This window comes from Poecile atricapillus, chromosome 3 (assembly GCF_030490865.1).
Source record: "Poecile atricapillus isolate bPoeAtr1 chromosome 3, bPoeAtr1.hap1, whole genome shotgun sequence".
Taxonomy (NCBI): Eukaryota; Metazoa; Chordata; class Aves; order Passeriformes; family Paridae; genus Poecile; species Poecile atricapillus.
In genome coordinates this window covers 6,325,578-6,346,754 of record NC_081251.1, presented here as the reverse complement: position 1 = coordinate 6,346,754, position 21,177 = coordinate 6,325,578, and the positions used below count along the sequence as shown (strand labels likewise).

Below are 21,177 nucleotides of genomic sequence, written 5' to 3'. Positions count from 1 at the left end.
ACCGCAGAAAAACATCTCAGCTGTTTGTGTCACCCAACACAGCCCCCCTGAAGCAACATTCAAATAGTCCAGAGTGACACTGGCCCCGGGTAAGGGGATACCCAGCACATTTACATCCCTGCACCTGCCCGGCTCCCCACAGCAGCGGCACCAAAATCCCCCCCAGCAGCAGCAGCAGCAGCAGCAGCCCCAGCAGCAGCAGCAGCAGCAGCAGCAGCAGCAGCAGCAGCAGCAGCAGCAGCAGCAGCAGCAGCAGCAGCAGCAGCAGGAGCTCTCTAAAGCTCCTCTTGCCATCCCTGACACTCCAGCAACAGCAGCCACTGACCTGCCTCAGGCACTGCTGCCACAGCCCCTTGGCCAGCACAGCTCTGCTCCCCAGCTCGCAGCATGGAAGCTTGTCACTCTCCACAGCAATCCAATGTCACTTCATACGGGGCCACCACTGTGGCCATCGTCACCCTGGAGGCGTTTGCTGGCATGTGGATAAACGCTTTCATCGTTTCTGTGCTTTGCCTTGCCTGGGTCAAAAAGAAAACCCTCAACTCTAATGAGAAGATTTTGCTGCTCCTGGGATGTTCCAGGTTTTGCACTTTGTGCATCTCATGGGTAAATGAATTCCTTTTAATAATTCATCCCAATTACCTTTATGCTCACCCAATACTTCAATTAATTACATCTTTTACAAGCTTTTTTAACTATTCCAACTTGTTGGTTTCAGCCTGTCTTTGTGGATTTTATTGTATAAAAATTGCCAATTTCAGGAACAGCTTCTTCACCGACTTGAAAGTAAAAATTGACAGGATGGTGCCCTGGTTCTTGTTGGGGTCAGAGATTTTAGCCTTGGCTCTCAGCATCATTATCTATGACCTCACTGAAACTCTGCCGAATACCAACAGCAATTTCACCTGCCTCAGAAATTTTTGGGAACCAAGTATTAGACTGGATAAAAGATTTTTCTTTTCATTTTTTCTCACTGGATTTGGATATGCTGCTTCATTCATGGCAGTCATCTTCTCTGCTGTTTTCCTTCTCTTTTCCCTCTGGACACACAAACGCAAGATGCAGAAAAACTCCATGAAGGACCTCAGCATGGATGCCCACATCAGAGCCATGAAATCTATTCTCTCTTTCTTAGTGATGTACAGCATCAACTTTGTATGTTTGATCTCGACAATAATTTATAACATGGAGGATGAAAATACTATGAGACTTCTTATAAACATATATCTGTTTGCTTTCCCAGGAGTTCATTCCCTTATTCTGATTTTCAGCAATCCCAAGCTGGAAAAGGCACTGCTAAAGATGCTCTCCTGTGTCAAGTGTGACTTTTCTATGAAGTAGAAACTGTGATAAAAGCTGGTGTTCATGCAAAATGTTGTTCTTCCACCATAGAAAAGAAGTAGTTTAATTTCTAATGCAGCTCTCCAAGCAGTGTAGATGATACCAATGTTCACTCTTCAACATGTCGGTTTAGAAAATGTCATTCATATCTATTGAGCTAAATTATTGTGAGTTCAAGATATTATTATTGTATTTAGATTTAGCTAAATCCTTGAGCTATATTTTAGTTCTTATCAAAGTCATTCAGCCCTGATTGTAGGAATGATGCCTGTCCCCCTGTGTGCTGAAGGGATTCATGTGGGCATGAGGGTCTGCTGGAGGGCTGAGGGATTATCAGGCAGAGGCCCCTTTACCTCTGCCTGAGCCGAGTGGAAGAGGGAGTGATGCTAATTAAGTGTTCAGCCCCTGCCCAAGACTCACAGCCTTTGCAATCAGAGCCCTTGGTATCCCTCATTTCCCCATCAGCTGGCTGCCCACCACCATTTCCCTTGGCAGCAATTGGGTATTTTGACTGCAGCCTCACCTTCCACTTTTGCACTTCTCTCAAAAGCAGAGATTTGGCATTTGAAATCCTGCCTGGCACACGATGGCAATATGACCCCACTGTGCAGACAGGACAGCAGCATTGCTTTGCTCTCCAAAGCAGGGAACACCTTTTGTAAAGATTTGCTCTTCCAACTGTGTCAGATCGTACCCTGGTGAAATTCTGTTTAGAGGCCTAACTGAAGGTGAAGTTGTGCTCAATGAGTTACCCATTGCACTTCTGGTTTGAGCTTTTTTGAAATATATTTAGACTTTATGCAGTGAGTGTATTTCTTAGTAACAAGTCCAAATGTGTATTTCTACAATAAAATGCATTATTTGTGATTAAGTGAATGTGAAAGTTCTCATTGGACAAGACTTACACGCTGAATTTGAAATAATCAGAAATGAAGCTGAGCTACATCCCGGCCCTTTGAGCCCTGAGGACCAGCAAAAGGTTCATTTTCTGCCAAATTTCTATACTCTTAAATGTAACAGAAAAATATGCAACACTGGTACACAAATTGGCTGCAAAACAAGGAAGAACAATACTACAAAGATGTCACAAATGTTTGGGTGTTCCCTGAATGAGATGGCAGCAATAAACAGGTTTTATGTCTATTTTGGTTTTCCTTTCTTTCTGCTGTGGCCCTGTGCTCTGTGATACATTCTGGGCTGTATCAGTGTCTGGCAGTGGCTGGGAGCTCTGTGTGAACACGCTGAGCCCTGGCACCCCCAGAGGTGTCAGTGATGCACAAAGAGCGAGGCAGGAACGGCCCCAGGGAGCTCAGGGGCTGCAGAGCCCCCTTCCCTCTCCAGCCCTGCGTGTCCTCTCTGCCTGCAAGGACAGCATTCCCTGCTCTGTGACACTGCTCTCCTGGCCTGCTCTCACCTGCTGATGACATTGCCTTTGCCCAGTGCACTCTGGCTCACTGAAACACCCAGGAACGTGGCTTTTGTACAAGGTGCAGCGAGGAATAATATCACAATCACTGATGAGCAGATGTATGGGGTGCCTGGGCCAGCTGCTGCAGCTGAGGGCCTCTGGGGTCTTAGTGGGGCAAGGCCAAGGCTGTCCCATGCTGGGGAAAGCCAGTTCCAGGCACTCCATGGACCCAACACAGGACACTGCTCATCTCATCAGTGACCGCTGTGGCTCCTCTGGTTAAAGAGAAGTCCTGAGGGACTGCAGGCCATGGGAGGGAGCCATGCTGGAACAGGGGAAAAGTGGAGGAGACAACCTTTTGTGAACTGACTACAACCTCCATTCCCTGTCCTCTTGTGCTGCTGAGGAGAGGAGGTGGTAGAGAATCTCAGGATGAGTTAAAGTGAGCCTGAGATTATTGAGGGGTGAAGATAAAATATTCTAGTTTTGTCTGTGTTCTACATCAGCCTACTCTGTTTTCAATAGGCAATAAATTCAATTGATTTTCCCTGTGTTGAGTCTCCTTTGTCTGAGAGAAGAACTTGTCTGAGAGAATAACTGGTGAGTGATTTCCCTGTCTTTATCTTGACTCATGAGCAGTTCCATCTTATTTTTCACCCCTGCGCTGCTCCAGAGTGGGAGTGAAGGAGTGACTGAGTGTAGCTCTGAGAGCTGCTCAAGGTCAACTCACCATGACAGGGCCTGCAAATGTGAAATAGTTCCAGTGTGGAGGAATACATTCAGTGCAGATAGCTCAGTGAGCAGCTGCAATGTGAGCTGCAGATTGTGGGGAAGCGCTGGGAGTCCCAATCCTGGTGTCAACCCTTGCACAGCAAGGGGTACAGGGACCTGTGGCACCAGCCAGGTGACTGAACACTTAAGACACTCCAATCATCATGTGCATGAGCTGGAAAGGACTCAAAATCCCAGGGATCCAATTGTTTGGGTTACCTCCTCACAGGCACCCAGCTTGAGCTGCTTCTGAGTTACTGTGCCATGATTAAACTGCTTTAAAAATCCAGAGGTCTGAGACTCTACTATGGGAAACTCAGTGCCAAGCTGGTGAGGAAACCTGGCGCTGAGTGAGGTGTGTGAAGGCAGTGGAGTGGGCCAGCTGCCCACTGTGAAAGGGCTTTGGTCCCAGCAGTGACAATCTCTGGTGGTGGCACATGAGTGTCAGAAGGCCTCCTGGGTGGTGAGACAGGAAATTTCCTTCACACCAGCATGAACAGAGCAGAACCTGAACTAGTCATTTATTTTACCAGCTCAGGTTCAGAGGGTTGGTATACCTCATGCCCAGTGCCAGGTGTGCATTTCTCATCTCACCTTCAAAAAGCTTCCTTCCTGCTTCTGAATTGAGAGATACAGCCATTTAGGCCAGAGCAACCTCTCAACCACTGCAATATCTCTTTTTCCACAGACCACACATTCTAGCGGGCCATCTCACCAAAATACCCAACTCTCCTTAAACAGCAACTTCCCAGAAACAAGCAAACAAATAATTAATGCCTCTTTATAACATGCCAATCCACCTTCTGTAGCTAAGAAGGATTTGGAGTTGAATTAGTATTTCCATAACAAGTTTGTAACATTTGCCCTGAGATTTCATTTTGTTTCCCACCATTGTATCCTGAAACAATTGTGTCATTCTGGTCACTGAAGTTCAGTTATGGATGGAATGGATTGGCTCAGAAGAAACTGGACAACTAATAGCCTAAACAATTAGCTAACCAAGGCTAATCATTTGGGATTTTCAGTAATAAAGAAGGAAGACAAGGATTCTGGAGAGGGAAGATGTTCATCCTAAACCAAGCTCAGATGGTAGCAACGCAGTCTGTGTGATGTCTCTCAGATCCCAATACAGCTGTGTGTCCCTCCATATGCATAAAACCAGCGGTCTGATGCATTTTGAGATGCACAAGGACATCCAAAAAATCCACAGAAGCTGGTAGATACAATGGCCTGGAGAATCCTTCCTCTTCTTGAGTGGTGCGAGAGGGCTGGATTTGAACAAAAAGCAGACTCCTGATCTGTATCTTCTTGATCTGAAAACCCAGCACTGGAGAGACTCTGATGTAGATACACCTTTATTTTTTTAAGGTACCAGATTCCCCACACAGAGCTGATTCCAAGCCACAGCCACAGTGTGGACCTGCTATTGTAACATTTTGTCCTGGTTCTGACCAGGACCGGGTTACTTTCTGCAGTAGCCAGGAGAGGGCAGGGCCAGTACTCAAGGGTTATTTTATACTGCCTCACTGAGGGGGGCAGGAGGGGCCAAGGGAAAGGGTCTATCTTCTGGGAAGAGGGAGATCCTTTTGTTATTGTCTGTTATTGGGAAGTTATTACCATGTGAATAATTTCTTTTCTTGTACACTCTGACATCAGTAGTGTTGCTGTTAATGTTACTGTTCATTTTCTTATTTCGTTGCTGTTTCCAGTAAATTGTTCTCATCTTAAACTATGACCTTTGCCTTTTGTTCCTCGAATTCTCCTCTCCAGCCTTCGCAGGGGAGAAGGAAGATGGGAAAAAGGGGAGTGAAAGACAGCAGCAGTGTGGATTGAAGACTCGAAGTGGGGGCACAGAACTGGGTAGGAACATTCCGAAATGACTACAAATATTCACTTAATGCTTCTGTATGAGTACAGACTCAGTACAGGCAGATCATCTTCACACCTGTTGTAATAGAAGTAAATTCCATTTTTTTTCAGAAATATAATGGAGAGAAGAAGAAATAAAAAAGAAAAAAAAAGAGAAAAGAAAAAAAAAAAACATCAAAATCTACAGTGTTTTCTGTTTTGTCCGCAAAATCAGAGAGGAGGAAACACACAATAAAGCATAAAGTAGACAACAGACACTATCAGGAAATTAAAATAATCTCAAGGCTATACTCTGCCCTTCATCAAACTCAAAAATTAGCAAAATAAAGAGTATTTTTGTATTACAGTATACAAAACTAACTTGATCATTGTAGATGACAAAGGGATTGAGGAGCCCAGATCGTGAAGCCTGACCCTGATCAAACAGGGCTCACTCTCAAATGCACAGCACTCTCCACCGCAGAAAAACATCTTGGCTGTTTGTGTCACCCAACACAGCCCCCCTGAAGCAACATTCAAATAGTCCAGAGTGACACAGGCCCCGGGTAAGGGGATACCCAGCACATTTACATCCCTGCACCTGCCCTGCTCCCCACAGCAGCGGCACCAAAATCCCCCCCAGCAGCAGCAGCAGCACCAGCAGCAGCACCAGCACCAGCACCGGCAGCAGCAGCAGCAGCAGCAGCACCAGCACCAGCACCAGCACCAGCACCAGCAGCAGCAGTAGCAGCACCAGCACCAGCAGCAGCAGCAGCAGCAGCAGCAGCAGCAGCACCAGCAGCACCAGCAGCAGCAGCAGCAGCAGCAGCAGCAGGAGCTCTCTAAAGCTCCTCTTGCCATCCCTGACACTCCAGCAACAGCAGCCACTGACCTGCCTCAGGCACTGCTGCCACAGCCCCTTGGCCAGCACAGCTCTGCTCCCCAGCTCGCAGCATGGAAGCTTGTTACTCTCCACAGCAATCCAATGTCACTTCATACGGGGTCACCACTGTGGCCATCGTCACCCTGGAGGCGTTTGCTGGCATGTGGATAAACGCTTTCATCGTTTGTGTGCTTTGCCTTGCCTGGGTCAAAAAGAAAACCCTCAACTCTAATGAGAAGATCTTGCTGCTGCTGGGATGCTCCAGGTTTTGCTGTTTGTGCATCTCATGGGTAAATGAATTCCTTTTAATAATTCATCCCAATTACCTTTATGCTCACCCAATACTTCAATTAATTACATCTTTTACAAACTTTTTTAACTATTCCAACTTGTTGGTTTCAGCCTGTCTTTGTGGGTTTTATTGCATAAAAATTGCCAATTTCAGGAACAGGTTCTTCATCTACCTGAAAGTAAAAATTGACAGGATGGTGCCCTGGCTCTTGTTGGGGTCAGAGATTTTAGCCTTGGCTGTCGGCATCATTATCTATGACCTCACTGAAACTCTGCCGAATACCAACTGCAATTTCACCTGCCTCAGCAATTTTTGGGAACCAAGTATTAGACTGGATAAAAGATTTTTCTTTTCATTTTTTCTCACTGGATTTGGATATGCTGCTTCATTCATGGCAGTCATCTTCTCTGCTGTTTTCCTTCTCTTTTCCCTCTGGACACACAAATGCAAGATGCAGAAAAACTCCATGAAGGACCTCAGCATGGATGCCCACATCAGAGCCATGAAATCTATTCTCTCCTTCTTAGTCATGTACAGCATCAACTTTGTATGCTTGATCTCGACAATAATTTATAACATGGAGGATGAAAATACTATGAGACTTCTTATATCCATATATCTGTGTGCTTTTCCAGGAGTTCATTCCCTTATTCTGATTTTCAGCAATCCCAAGCTGGAAAAGTCACTGCTAAAGATTCTCTCCTGTGTCAAGTGTGACTTTTCTGTGAAGTAGGAACTCTGAAAAAAGCTAAAGCTCATGCAAAATGTTGATCTTTCACCATAGAAAAGAAGTAGTTTAACTTCTAATGCAGCTCTCCAAGCAGTGTAGATGATACCGATGTTCGCTCTTCAACATCTCAGTTCAGAAAATGTCATTCATATCTATTGAGCTAAATCATTGTGAGTTCAAGATATTATTATTGTATTTAGATTTAGCTAAATCCTTGAGCTATATTTTAGTTCTTATCAAAGTCATTCAGCCCTGATTGTAGGAATGATGCCTGTCCCCCTGTGTGCTGAAGGGATTCATGTGGGCATGAGGGTCTGCTGGAGGGGTGAGGGATTATCAGGCAGAGGCCCCTTTACCTCTGCTTGAGCCCAGTGGAAGAGGGAGTGATGCTAATTAAGTGTTCAGCCCCTGCCCAAGACTCACAGCCTGTGCAATCAGAGCCCTTGGTATCCCTCATTTCCCCATCAGCTGGCTGCCCACCACCATTTCCCATGGCAGCAATTGGGTATTTTGACTGCAGCCTCACCTTCCACTTTTGCACTTCTCCCACAAGCAGACATTTGGCATTTGAAATCCTGCCTGGCACACGATGGCAATATGACCCCACTGTGCAGACAGGACAGCAGCATTGCTTTGCTCTCCAAAGCAGGGAACACCTTTTGTAAAGATTTGCTCTTCCAACTGTGTCAGATTGTACCCTGGTGAAATTCTGTTTAGAGGCCTAACTGAAGGTGAAGTTGTGCTCAATGAGTTACCCATTGCACTTCTGGTTTGAGTTCTTTTGAAATATATTTAGACTTCATGCAGTGAATGTATTTCTTAGTAACAAGTCCAAATGTGTATATCTACAATAAAATGCATTATTTGTGATTCTGTGAATGTGAAAGTTCTCATTGGACATGACAAGACTTACACGCTGAATTTGAAATAATCAGAAATGAAGCTGAGCTGCATCCTGGCCCTTTGAGCCCTGAGGACCAGCAAAAGGTTCATTTTCTGCCAAATTTCTATACTCCTAATGTAACAGAAAAATATGCAACACTGGTACACAAATTGGCTGCAAAACAAAGAAGAACAATACTGCAAAGCTGCCACACATGTTTTGGAATTCCCTGGATGAAATGGCAGCAATAAACAGGTTTTATGTCTATTTTGGTTTTCCTTTCTTTCTGCTGTGGCCCTGTGCTCTGTGATACATTCTGGGCTGTATCAGTGGCTGGCAGTGGCTGGGAGCTCTGTGTGAACACGCTGAGCCCTGGCACCCCCCAGAGGTGTCAGTGATGCACAAAGAGCGAGGCAGGAACGGCCCCAGGGAGCTCAGGGGCTGCAGAGCCCCCTTCCCTCTCCAGCCCTGCGTGTACTCTCTGCCTGCAAGGACAGCATTCCCTGCTCTGTGACACTGCTCTCCTGGCCTGCTCTCACCTGCTGATGACATTGCCTTTGCCCAGTGCACTCTGGCTCACTGAAACACCCAGGTTTGGTTCTGGATCAGGGGAAGGGCTTTAAGAGGAAGGAGTGGAGGAGACAACTTGTTAAGACCTGGCTGCAATCCCTATTCTCCTTCCCCCTGTGTGGCTGTGGCAGAGGAGGTGGAGGAGCTGAGGATGAAGGAGTGAGGTTGAGCCTGGCTTGAAAGGGTGGTGAAGGCAGCAGGTTGTGTTTTCCATTTGCTTCTCATCATCCTACTTTACTTTCAACAGTTAAATAAATTAAATTCCTTTTCCTCATGTCAAGTTAGTTTTGTCTGTGAGAGTTATGGGTGAGTGATCCCCTGCCTTTATCTCAGCCCATCAGCTTTTCCATCCTATGTTTCACCCCCTCTTCATGGGTGAGAGGGAAGGAGCAGCTGGGTGGGGGCCGGCTGCTCCCTAAGATCACCTGTCCACAGCAGGTGAAACACAAAGTAGTTCCAGCATGGACACAGCAGAACCTGAAGTGGTCACTTCTGTCACCAACTCAGGTCCAGAGGAAGATCCCAAGTATCTCTTTTGGACACATCTCCCCAGTGAAAGGAAATTCAGGAACAAACACACCTCCCTTCATCCCCTCCTGCTGCTCATGCACTTCATCCTTTAACCTGACAGTCCTGATCATTTTCACAGGAAAGCTCTGGAAGATCCATCTTATTCCCTACATCCAGGACAACAACATCCCTCACAACCTCACATGCCACAAGACTCTGCAGGCAAATCCAGCACCTTGCATGTGTTACCACACAAAACACCACAGCCCCAGTAAACCCTGCTGCAGATCCCTTCTTCCATTTCTGTGAATCCCTGACAATGTGACACCCAGCTCAGAATCCCTGTCCTGTGCACCAACCCCACTGAGCTGGCACTGGAGGGGACAGGGTGTCCATCACTACAGCCACCCTGCACAGCCCATGGGGACAGATGCAAGATGTGTCCAGCCTGGAGGAGCTGAGAGATGTCAGAAGTCAATGGGAATGGCTACCCAGTGCTGCCACAGTAGGGAAATTGCTCTGAGTTACATCCCAAGCCTCTATTTCTGACAAAAATAATAGATAAAAAAAAAATAAAAGATGCAATTAGGAGCATGTGTTATGATGTTCATGTAACATACTGCTGGCACTTATATCCCACAGAAAACATGGCTCTCATCATTCTAAAGAGAGAAAAGGCTGGTGGTTCATTTCCTGTAGACATAGAGCTCCTTGCTGGGGTTTCATTGTCCTGGTTCCACCACAGCATCAGAGGAGATCTCCTTGGCTCCTGTGGTCCTGATGTGCAAGGCCAAATGTGACAGGTCCTCTACTAACCCAAAGTGCATGGGGCCTACAGAGCTGAACACAACTTCCCTGATAAAAACTTCACAGCTTTCAGGATTTCAATTAATTTGGAATCTTTAAGGTACTGCAGTGCAGGGGAAACCCAGCATGGTGCCGTCTTATGAGCCTTCACTTTCCCATCATTAGCAGATGAGACTGGAACCTTGGCATAGGGACATGTCCTGATTTTTACCCTTTTCCTCCGTATGATTCAATTTAACCCTGTAAAAATTCCACCTTTGCTTTCCATGTCTCCCCTCATCTGCCCCACTCCGTGGCTCTTCACTTACTCTCACGGTGATGCCATTGGTAAAACAAACAAATAAATCAATGCCTGGGAAGGATCAAAATAAACTCCACTTTTCCAGCATCTACGTTCAACATTGCAGCACCCCAACTGTCAGACTGAAAGGGACACTGAGTCTCCTGAGTGTTCTGTGCTGAGCACAGCCAGGGCTCTGCATGATCGTCACAGGTAAAGGAAGGGACAGAGGAGCCCAGATCCTGAAGCCTGACCCTGATCAAACAGGGCTCACTCTCAAATGCACAGCACTCCACACCGCAGAAAAACATCTCAGCTGTTTGTGTCACCCAACACAGCCCCCCTGAAGCAACATTCAAATAGTCCAGGGTGACACTGGCCCCGGGTAAGGGGATACCCAGCACATTTACATCCCTGCACCTGCCCTGCTCCCCACAGCAGAGGCACCAAAATCCCCCCCACAGCAGCAGCACCAGCAGCAGCAGCAGCAGCAGCAGCAGCAGCAGGAGCAGCAGGAGCTCTCTAAAGCTCCTCTTGCCATCCCTGACACTCCAGCAACAGCAGCCATTGATCTGCCTCAGGCACTGCTGCCACAGCCCCTTGGCCAGCACAGCTCTGCTCCCCAGCTCGCTGCATGGAAGCTTGTCACTCTCCACAGCAATCCAATGTCACTTCATACGGGGCCACCACTGTGGCCATCGTCACCCTGGAGGCGTTTGCTGGCATGTGGATAAACGCTTTCATCGTTTGTGTGCTTTGCCTTGCCTGGGTCAAAAAGAAAACCCTCAACTCTAATGAGAAGATCTTGCTGCTGCTGGGATGCTCCAGGTTTTGCTTTTTGTGCATCTCATGGGTAAATGAATTCCTTTTCATAATTCATCCCAATTACCTTTATGTTCCCCCCATATTTCAATTAATTTCATCTATTTCAACCTTTTTTAACTATTCCAACTTGTTGGTTTCAGCCTGTCTTTGTGGGTTTTATTGTATAAAAATTGCCAATTTCAGGAACAGGTTCTTCATCTACCTGAAAGTAAAAATTGACAGGATGGTGCCCTGGCTCTTGTTGGGGTCAGAGATTTTAGCCTTGGCTCTCAGCATCATTATCTATGACCTCACTGAAACTCTGCCGAATAACAACAGCAATTTCACCTGCCTCAGCAATTTTTGGGAACCAAGTATTAGACTGGATAAAAGATTTTTCTTTTCATTTTTTCTCACTGGATTTGGATATGCTGCTTCATTCATGGCAGTCATCTTCTCTGCTGTTTTCCTTCTCTTTTCCCTCTGGACACACAAACGCAAGATGCAGACAAACTCCATGAAGGACCTCAGCATGGATGCCCACATCAGAGCCATGAAATCTGTTCTCTCCTTCTTAGTGATGTACAGCATCAACTTTGTATGTTTGATCTCGACAATAATTTATAACATGGAGGATGAAAATACTATGAGACTTCTTATATCCATATATCTGTGTGCTTTTCCAGGAGTTCATTCCCTTATTCTGATTTTCAGCAATCCCAAGCTGGAAAAGGCACTGCTAAAGATTCTCTCCTGTGTCAAGTGTGACTTTTCTGTGAAGTAGAAACTGTGATAAAAGCTGGTGCTCATGCAAAATGTTGTTCTTCCACCATAGAAAAGAAGTAGTTTAATTTCTAATGCAGCTCTCCAAGCAGTGTAGATGATATCGATGTTCACTCTTCAACATGTCAGTTCAGAAAATGTCATTCATATCTATTGAGCTAAATCATTGTGAGTTCAAGATATTATTATTGTATTTAGATTTAGCTAAATCCTTGAGCTATATTTTAGTTCTTATCAAAGTCATTCAGCCCTGATTGTAGGAATGATGCCTGTCCCCCTGTGTGCTGAAGGGATTCATGTGGGCATGAGGGTCTGCTGGAGGGGTGAGGGATTATCAGGCAGAGGCCCCTTTACCTCTGCCTGAGCCGAGTGGAAGAGGGAGTGATGCTAATTAAGTGTTCAGCCCCTGCCCAAGCCTCACAGCCTGTGCAATCAGAGCCCTTGGTATCCCTCATTTCCCCATCAGCTGGCTGCCCACCACCATTTCCCATGGCAGCAATTGGGTATTTTGACTGCAGCCTCACCTTCCACTTTTGCACTTCTCTGAAAAACAGAGATCTGGCATTTGAAATCCTGCCTGGCACAGGATGGCAATATGACCCCACTGTGCAGACAGGACAGCAGCATTGCTTTGCTCTCCAAAGCAGGGAACACCTTTTGTAAAGATTTGCTCTTCCAACTGTGTCAGATTGTACCCTGGTGAAATTCTGTTTAGAGGCCTAACTGAAGGTGAAGTTGTGCTCAATGATTTACCCATTGCACTTCTGGTTTGAGCTTTTTTGAAATATATTTAGACTTCATGCAGTGAGTGTATTTCTTAGTAGCAAGTCCAAATGTGTATTTCTACAATAAAATGCATTATTTGTGATTAAGTGACTGTGAAAGTTCTCATTGGACATGACAAGACTTACACGCTGAATTTGAAATAATCAGAAATGAAGCTGAGCTGCATCCTGGCCCTTTGAGCCCTGAGGACCAGCAAAAGGTTCATTTTCTGCCAAATTTCTATACTCCTAATGTAACAGAAAAATATGCAACACTGGTACACAAATTGGCTGTAAAACAAGGAAGAACAATACTGCAAAGATGTCACAAATGTTTGGGAATTCCCTGAATGAGATGGCAGCAATAAACAGGTTTTATGTCTATTTTGGTTTTCCTTTCTTTCTGCTGTGGCCCTGTGCTCTGTGATACATTCTGGGCTGTATCAGTGTCTGGCAGTGGCTGGGAGCTCTGTGTGAACACGCTGAGCCCTGGCACCCCCCAGAGGTGTCAGTGATGCACAAAGAGCGAGGCAGGAACGGCCCCAGGGAGCTCAGGGGCTGCAGAGCCCCCTTCCCTCTCCAGCCCTGCGTGTCCTCTCTGCCTGCAAGGACAGCATTCCCTGCTCTGTGACACTGCTCTCCTGGCCTGCTCTCACCTGCTGATGACATTGCCTTTGCCCAGTGCACTCTGGCTCACTGAAACACCCAGGTTTGGTTCTGGACCAGGGGAAGGGCTTGAGGAGAGAGGAGTCAAGGAGACAACTTGTTAAGAGCTGGCTGCAATCCCTATTCTACTTCCCCCTGTGTGGCTGTGGCAGAGGAGGTGGAGGAGCTGAGGATGAAGGAGTGAGGTTGAGCCTGGCTTGAAAGGGTGGTGAAGGCAGCAGGTTGTGTTTTCCATTTGCTTCTCATCATCCTACTTTACTTTCAACGGTTAAATAAATTAAATTCCTTTTCCTCATGTCAGGTTAGTTTTGTCTGTGAGAGTCATGGGTGAGTGATCTCCCTGCCTTTATCTCAGCCCATCAGCTTTTCCATCCTATGCTTCACCCCCTGTTCATGGGTGAGAGGGAAGGAGCCGCTGGGTGGGGGCCGGCTGCTCCCTAAGATCACCCCTCCACAGCAGGTGAAGCACAAAGTAGTTCACTCTATTCAACTCTTCACTTACTCTCAAGATGATGCCATTGGTAAAACAAACATATAAATCAATGCCTGGGAAGGATCAAAATAAACTCCACTTTTCCAGCATCTATGTTCAACATTGCAGCACCCCAACTGTCAGACTGAAAGGGACACTGAGTCCCCTGAGCGTTCCGTGCTGAGCACAGCCAGGGCTCTGCATGATCGTCACAGGTAAAGGAAGGGACAGAGGAGCCCAGATCCTGAAGCCTGACCCTGATCAAACAGGGCTCACTCTCAAATGCACAGCACTCTCCACCGCAGAAAAACATCTCAGCTGTTTGTGTCACCCAACACAGCCCCCCTGAAGCAACATTCAAATAGTCCAGAGTGACACCGGCCCCGGGTAAGGGGATACCCAGCACATTTACATCCCTGCACCTGCCCTGCTCCCCACAGCAGCGGCACCAAAATCCCCCCCAGCAGCACCAGCAGCAGCAGCAGCAGCAGCAGCAGCAGCAGCAGCAGCAGCAGCAGCAGCAGCAGCAGCAGGAGCAGCAGCACCAGCAGCACCACCAGCAGCAGCAGCAGCAGCAGGAGCAGCAGCAGCAGCAGCAGCAGCAGCAGCAGGAGCTCTCTAAAGCTCCTCTTGCCATCCCTGACACTCCAGCAACAGCAGCCATTGATCTGCCTCAGGCACTGCTGCCACAGCCCCTTGGCCAGCACAGCTCTGCTCCCCAGCTCGCTGCATGGAAGCTTGTCACTCTCCACAGCAATCCAATGTCACTTCATACGGGGCCACCACTGTGGCCATCGTCACCCTGGAGGCGTTTGCTGGCATGTGGATAAACGCTTTCATCGTTTGTGTGCTTTGCCTTGCCTGGGTCAAAAAGAAAACCCTCAACTCTAATGAGAAGATCTTGCTGCTGCTGGGATGTTCCAGGTTTTGCTGTTTGTGCTTCTCGTGGATATATTACTTTCTCTCAAAAATTTACCCATACTGCCTTCTGATTCATCCCATACTTCAACTAACTCAAGGTGCTTATAGCTTTTTTTTTTCTTCCAACTTGTGGGTTTCAGCCTGTCTTTGTGGGTTTTATTGCATAAAAATTGCCAATTTCAGGAACAGCTTCTTCATCTACTTGAAAGTAAAAATTGACAGGATGGTGCCCTGGCTCTTGTTGGGGTCAGAGATTTTCTCCCTGATTATTGGAATTCTCGTCTACATCACTATTGATAAAGCTATCTGTAAAAACCTCAATTTCACCTGCAATGGAAGAATTTGGAAATCAACTATCAGAACAGAGGAACATTTTTACCCTATTCATTTTCTCACTGGCTTTTTACATGCTGCTTCATTTATGGCAGTCATCTTCTCTGCTGTTTTCCTTCTCTTTTCCCTCTGGACACACAAACGCAAGATGCAGACAAACTCCATGAAGGACCTCAGCATGGATGCCCACATCAGAGCCATGAAATCTATTCTCTCCTTCTTAGTGATGTACAGCATCAACTTTGTATGTTTCATCTTGACTCTAATTTTTTCAACAACGCACAAAAATTATATTCTATTTCTTGTTTACTTATTTCAACATGCTTATCCTGGTGTTCACTCCCTTATTCTGATTTTCAGCAATCCCAAGCTGGAAAAGGCACTGCTTAACATTCTTTCCCGCGTGATGTGCAAGGTTTGCATGAAGTAGAAACTGTAACAAAAGCTGTAGCTCATGCAAAATATCTTTAGAGAAAATAAGTTAAATTAATTTTCATTGCAACTCTCCAGGCAGTATAGATCTTAGACATGTTCAGCTATATATATTTCAAATTCTTTGAACTAATATTATTATGAGGTAAATAAATCATTATTTGCATTTAATTAAAACACCATTTGGAGTTAAATTATTGTCAATAGCAAAGGCATTTAGACCTTGTACAGGGGCTGGATGCAAAAGAGCAATAATCATGCTGCAAACCTGCCTCAAATGTTTTGATTTTCACTGATTGAATTGACTGAATGAAACAACAGGTTTTATGTCTATTTTGGTTTTCCTTTCTTTCTGCTGTGGCCCTGTGCTCTGTGATACATTCTGGGCTGTATCAGTGTCTGGCAGTGGCTGGGAGCTCTGTGTGAACACGCTGAGCCCTGGCACCCCCCAGAGGTGTCAGTGATGCACAAAGAGCGAGGCAGGAACGGCCCCAGGGAGCTCAGGGGCTGCAGAGCCCCCTTCCCTCTCCAGCCCTGCGTGTCCTCTCTGCCTGCAAGGACAGCATTCCCTGCTCTGTGACACTGCTCTCCTGGCCTGCTCTCACCTGCTGATGACATTGCCTTTGCCCAGTGCACTCTGGCTCACTGAAACACCCAGGAACGTGGCTTTTGTACAAGGTGCAGCGAGGAATAATGTCACAATCACTGATGAGCAGATGTATGGGGTGCCTGGGCCAGCTGCTGCAGCTGAGGGCCTCTGGGGTCTCAGTGGGGCAAGGCCAAGGCTGTCCCATGCTGGGGAAAGCCAGTTCCAGGCACTCCATGGACCCAACACAGGACACTGCTCATCTCATCAGTGACCGCTGTGGCTCCTCTGGTTAAAGAGAAGTCCTGAGGGACTGCAGGCCATGGGAGGGAGCCATGCTGGAGCAGGGGTAAAGTGGAGGAGACAACCTTTTGTGAACTGACTACAACCTCCATTCCCTGTCCTCTTGTGCTGTTGAGGAGAGGAGGTGGTAGAGAATCTCAGGATGAGTTAAAGTGAGCCTGAGATTATTGAGGGGTGAAGATAAAATATTCTAGTTTTGTCTGTGTTCTACATCAGCCTACTCTGTTTTCAATAGGCAATAAATTCAATTGATTTTCCCTGTGTTGAGTCTGCTTTGTCTGAGAGAAGAACTTGTCTGAGAGAATAACTGGTGAGTGATTTCCCTGTCTTTATCTTGACTCATGAGCAGTTCCATCTTATTTTTCACCCCTGCGCTGCTCCAGAGTGGGAGTGAAGGAGTGACTGAGTGTAGCTCTGAGAGCTGCTCAAGGTCAACTCACCATGACAGGGCCTGCAAATGTGAAATAGTTCCAGTGTGGAGGAATACATTCAGTGCAGATAGCTCAGTGAGCAGCTGCAATGTGAGCTGCAGATTGTGGGGAAGCGCTGGGAGTCCCAATCCTGGTGTCAACCCTTGCACAGCAAGGGCTACAGGGACCTGTGGCACCAGCCAGGTGACTGAACACTTAAGACACTCCAATCATCATGTGCATGGGCTGGAAGAACTCAAAATCCCAGGGATCCAATTGTTTGGGTTACCTCCTCACAGGCACCCAGCTTGAGCTGCTTCTGAGTTACTGTGCCACGATTAAACTGCTTTAAAGATCCAGAGGTCTGAGACTCTACTATGGGAAACTCAGTGCCAAGCTGGTGAGGAAACCTGGCGCTGAGTGAGGTGTGTGAAGGCAGTGGAGTGGGCCAGCTGCCCACTGTGAAAGGGCTTTAGTCCCAGCAGTGACAATCTCTGGTGGTGGCACATGAGTGTCAGAAGGCCTCCTGGGTAGTGAGACAGGAAATTTCCTTCATACCAGCATGAACAGAGCAGAACCTGAACTAGTCATTTATTTTACCAGCTCAGGTTCAGAGGGTCGTTATACCTCATACCCAGTGCCAGGTGTGCATTCCTCATCTCACCTTCAAAAAGCTTCCTTCCTGCTTCTGAATTGAGAGATACAGCCATTTAGGCCAGAGCAACCTCTCAACCACTGCAATATCTCTTTTTCCACAGACCACACATTCTAGCGGGCCATCTCACCAAACTACCCAACTCTCCTTAAACAGCAACTGCCCAGAAACAAGCAAACAAATCATTAATGCCACTTTATAACATGCCAATCCACCTTCTGTAGCTAAGAAGGATTTGGAGTTGAATGAGTATTTCCATAACAAGTTTGTAACATTTGCCCTGAGATTTCATTTTGTTTTCCAGCATTGTATCCTGAAACAATTGTGTCATTCTGGTCATTGAAGTTCAGTTATGGATGGAATGGATTGGCTCAGAAAAAACTGGACAACTAATAGCCTAAGCAATTAGCTAACCAAGGCTAATCATTTGGGATTTTCAGTAATAAAGAAGGAAGACAAGGATTCTGGAGAGGGAAGATGTTCATCCTAAACCAAGCTCAGATGGAAGCAACGCAGTCTGTGTGATGTCTCTCAGATCCCAATACAGCTGTGTGTCCCTCCATATGCATAAAACCAGCGGTCTGATGCATTTTGAGATGCACAAGGACATCCAAAAATCCACAGAAGCTGGTAGATACAATGGCCTGGAGAATCCTTCCTCTTCTTGAGTGGTGCGAGAGGGCTGGATTTGAACAAAAAGCAGACTCCTGATCTGTATCTTCTTGATCTGAAAACCCAGCACTGGAGAGACTCTGATGTAGATACACCTTTATTTTTTTAAGGTACCAGATTCCCCACACAGAGTTGATTCCAAGCCACAGCCACAGTGTGGACCTGCTATTGTAACATTTTGTCCTGGTTCTGACCAGGACCGGGTTACTTTCTGCAGTAGCCAGGAGAGGGCAGGGCCAGTACTCAAGGGTTATTTTATACTGCCTCACTGAGGGGGGCAGGAGGGGCCAAGGGAAAGGGTCTATCTTCTGGGAAGAGGGAGATCCTTTTGTTATTGTCTGTTATTGGGAAGTTATTACCATGTGAATAATTTCTTTTCTTATACACTCTGGCATCAGTAGTGTTGCTGTTACTGTTACTGTTCATTTTCTTATTTCATTGCTGTTTCCAGTAAATTATTCCCATCTTCAACTATGACCTTTGCCTTTTGTTCCTCGAATTCTCCTCTCCAGTCTTCGCAGGGGAGAAGGAAGATGAGAAAAAGGGGAGTGAAAGAAAGCAGCAGTGTGGATTGAAGAGTCGAAGTGGGGGCACAGAACTGGGTAGGAACATTCCGAAATGACTACAAATATTCATTTAATGCTTCTGTACGAGTACAGACCCAGCACAGACAGGTCATATTCACACCTGTTGTAATAGAAGTAAATTCCATTTTTTTCAGAAACATAATGGAGAGAAGAAGAAATAAAAAAGAAAAAAAAGCGAAAAGAAAAAAAACCCACCAAAATCTACAGTGTTTTCTGTTTTGTCCGCAAAACCAGAGAGGACGAAACACACAATAAAGCATAAAGTAGACAACAGACACTATCAGGAAATTAAAATACTCTCAAGGCTATACTCTGCCCTTCATCAAACTCAAAAATTAGCAAAATAAAGAGTATTTTTGTATTACAGTATACAAAACTAACTTGATCATTGTAGATGACAAAGGGATTGAGGAGCCCAGATCGTGAAGCCTGACCCTGATCAAACAGGGCTCACTCTCAAATGCACAGCACTCTCCACCGCAGAAAAACATCTCGGCTGTTTGTGTCACCCAACACAGCCCCCCTGAAGCAACATTCAAATAGTCCAGAGTGACACTGGCCCCGGGTAAGGGGATACCCAGCACATTTACATCCCTGCACCTGCCCTGCTCCCCACAGCAGCGGCACCAAAATCCCCCCCAGCAGCACCAGCAGCAGCAGCAGCACCACCACCACCACCACCACCACCACCACCACCACCACCACCAGCAGCAGCAGCAGCAGCAGCAGCCCCAGCAGCAGCACCAGCAGCAGCAGCAGCAGCAGCAGCAGCAGCAGCAGCAGCAGCAGCAGCAGCAGCAGCAGGAGCTCTCTAAAGCTCCTCTTGCCATCCCTGACCTGCCTCAGGCACTGCTGCCACAGCCCCTTGGCCAGCACAGCTCTGCTCCCCAGCTCGCAGCATGGAAGCTTGTCACTCTCCACAGCAATCCAATGTCACTTCATACGGGGCCACCACTGTGGCCATCGTCACCCTGGAGGCGTTTGCTGGCATGTGGATAAACGCTTTCATCGTTTCTGTGCTTTGCATTGCCTGGGTTAAAAAGAAAATCCTGAACTCTAATGAGAAGATCTTGCTGCTGCTGGGATGTTCCAGGATTTGCTTTTTGTGCATCTCATGGGTAAACGAGTTCCTTTTAATAATTCATCCCAATTACCTTTATGCTCACCCAATACTTCAATTAATTTCATCTTTTTCAAGCTTTTTTAACTATTCCAACTTGTTGGTTTCAGCCTGTCTTTGTGGGTTTTATTGTGTAAAAATTGCCAATTTCAGGAACAGCTTCTTCACCTACTTGAAAGTAAAAATTGACAGGATGGTGCCCTGGCTCTTGTTGGGGTCAGAGACTTTAGCCTTGGCTGTCGGCATCATTATCTATGACCTCACTGAAACTCTGCCAAATAACAACAGCAATTTCACCTGCCTCAGCAATTTTTGGGAACCAAGTATTAGACTGGATAAAAGATTTTTCTTTTCATTTTTCCTCACTGGATTTGGATATGCTGCTTCATTCATGGCAGTCATCTTCTCTGCTGTTTTCCTTCTCTTTTCCCTCTGGACACACAAACGCAAGATGCAGAAAAACTCCATGAAGGACCTCAGCATGGATGCCCACATCAGAGCCATGAAATCTATTCTCTCCTTCTTAGTGATGTACAGCATTAATTTTGTATGTTTGATCACAATAATAATTTATAACATAGAGAATGAATATACGATGAGACTTCTTATATCCATATATCTGTGTGCTTTTCCAGGAGTTCATTCCCTTATTCTGATTTTCAGCAATCCCAAGCTGGAAAAGGCACTGCTAAAGATGCTCTCCTGTGTCAAGTGTGACTTTTCTATGAAGTAGAAACTGTGTTAAAAGCTGGAGCTCATGCAAAATGTTCATCTTTCACCATAGAAAAGAAGTAGTTTAATTTCTAATGCAGCTCTCAAGGCAGTGTAGATGATACTGATGTTCACTCTTCAACATCACAGTTCAGAAAACGTCATTCATATCTATTGAGCTAAATCATTGTGAGTTCAAGATATTATTATTGTATTTAGATTTAGCTAAATCCTTGAGCTATATTTTAGTTCTTATCAAAGTCATTCAGCCCTGATTGTAGGAATGATGCCTGTCCCCCTGTGTGCTGAAGGGATTCATGTGGGCATGAGGGTCTGCTGGAGGGGTGAGGGATTATCAGGCAGAGGCCCCTTTACCTCTGCCTGAGCCCGGTGGAAGAGGGAGTGATGCTAATTAAGTGTTCAGCCCCTGCCCAAGACTCACAGCCTGTGCAATCAGAGCCCTTGGTATCCCTCATTTCCCCATCAGCTGTCTGCCCACCACCATTTCCCATGGCACTTTTGCACTTCTCCCACAAGCAGACATTTGGCATTTGAAATCCTGCCTGGCACAGGATGGCAATATGACCCCACTGTGCAGACAGGACAGCAGCATTGCTTTGCTCTCCAAAGCAGGG

General features: G+C 46.3%; 5 protein-coding genes across 5 annotated transcripts; all 5 read left to right on the top strand.

Annotated features, from left to right (window-relative positions):
- The first annotated feature begins 88 nt into the window (after positions 1-88).
- On the top strand, positions 89-1,341 carry LOC131577782 (taste receptor type 2 member 9-like). Its single transcript, XM_058835914.1, has one exon. It carries the CDS (start codon positions 388-390, stop codon positions 1,339-1,341), a length of 954 nt encoding a protein of 317 aa, XP_058691897.1. The 5' UTR covers positions 89-387.
- Positions 1,342-6,154: 4,813 nt separating this feature from the next.
- LOC131577634 (taste receptor type 2 member 116-like) lies at positions 6,155-8,059 on the top strand. Its single transcript, XM_058835654.1, has one exon. The coding sequence runs from the start codon at positions 6,323-6,325 to the stop codon at positions 7,274-7,276; it is 954 nt and encodes a 317-aa protein (XP_058691637.1). The 5' UTR covers positions 6,155-6,322; the 3' UTR covers positions 7,277-8,059.
- Positions 8,060-10,931: 2,872 nt separating this feature from the next.
- On the top strand, positions 10,932-11,911 carry LOC131577847 (taste receptor type 2 member 116-like). Its single transcript, XM_058836018.1, has one exon. It carries the CDS (start codon positions 10,958-10,960, stop codon positions 11,909-11,911), a length of 954 nt encoding a protein of 317 aa, XP_058692001.1. The 5' UTR covers positions 10,932-10,957.
- Positions 11,912-14,516: 2,605 nt separating this feature from the next.
- Positions 14,517-15,496, top strand: LOC131577819 (taste receptor type 2 member 7-like). The gene has a single exon (XM_058835973.1). The coding sequence runs from the start codon at positions 14,543-14,545 to the stop codon at positions 15,494-15,496; it is 954 nt and encodes a 317-aa protein (XP_058691956.1). The 5' UTR covers positions 14,517-14,542.
- A 4,057-nt stretch (positions 15,497-19,553) lies between these two features.
- On the top strand, positions 19,554-20,799 carry LOC131577631 (taste receptor type 2 member 40-like). The gene has a single exon (XM_058835652.1). It carries the CDS (start codon positions 19,611-19,613, stop codon positions 20,562-20,564), a length of 954 nt encoding a protein of 317 aa, XP_058691635.1. The 5' UTR covers positions 19,554-19,610; the 3' UTR covers positions 20,565-20,799.
- Positions 20,800-21,177: the final 378 nt, after the last annotated feature.

Bases quoted from the DNA above. Each gene is read 5' to 3' on its own strand.
- LOC131577782 (XM_058835914.1), top strand. From the start codon at position 388: ATGGAAGCTTGTCACTCTCCACAGCAATCCAATGTCACTTCATACGGG.
- LOC131577634 (XM_058835654.1), top strand. From the start codon at position 6,323: ATGGAAGCTTGTTACTCTCCACAGCAATCCAATGTCACTTCATACGGG.
- LOC131577847 (XM_058836018.1), top strand. From the start codon at position 10,958: ATGGAAGCTTGTCACTCTCCACAGCAATCCAATGTCACTTCATACGGG.
- LOC131577819 (XM_058835973.1), top strand. From the start codon at position 14,543: ATGGAAGCTTGTCACTCTCCACAGCAATCCAATGTCACTTCATACGGG.
- LOC131577631 (XM_058835652.1), top strand. From the start codon at position 19,611: ATGGAAGCTTGTCACTCTCCACAGCAATCCAATGTCACTTCATACGGG.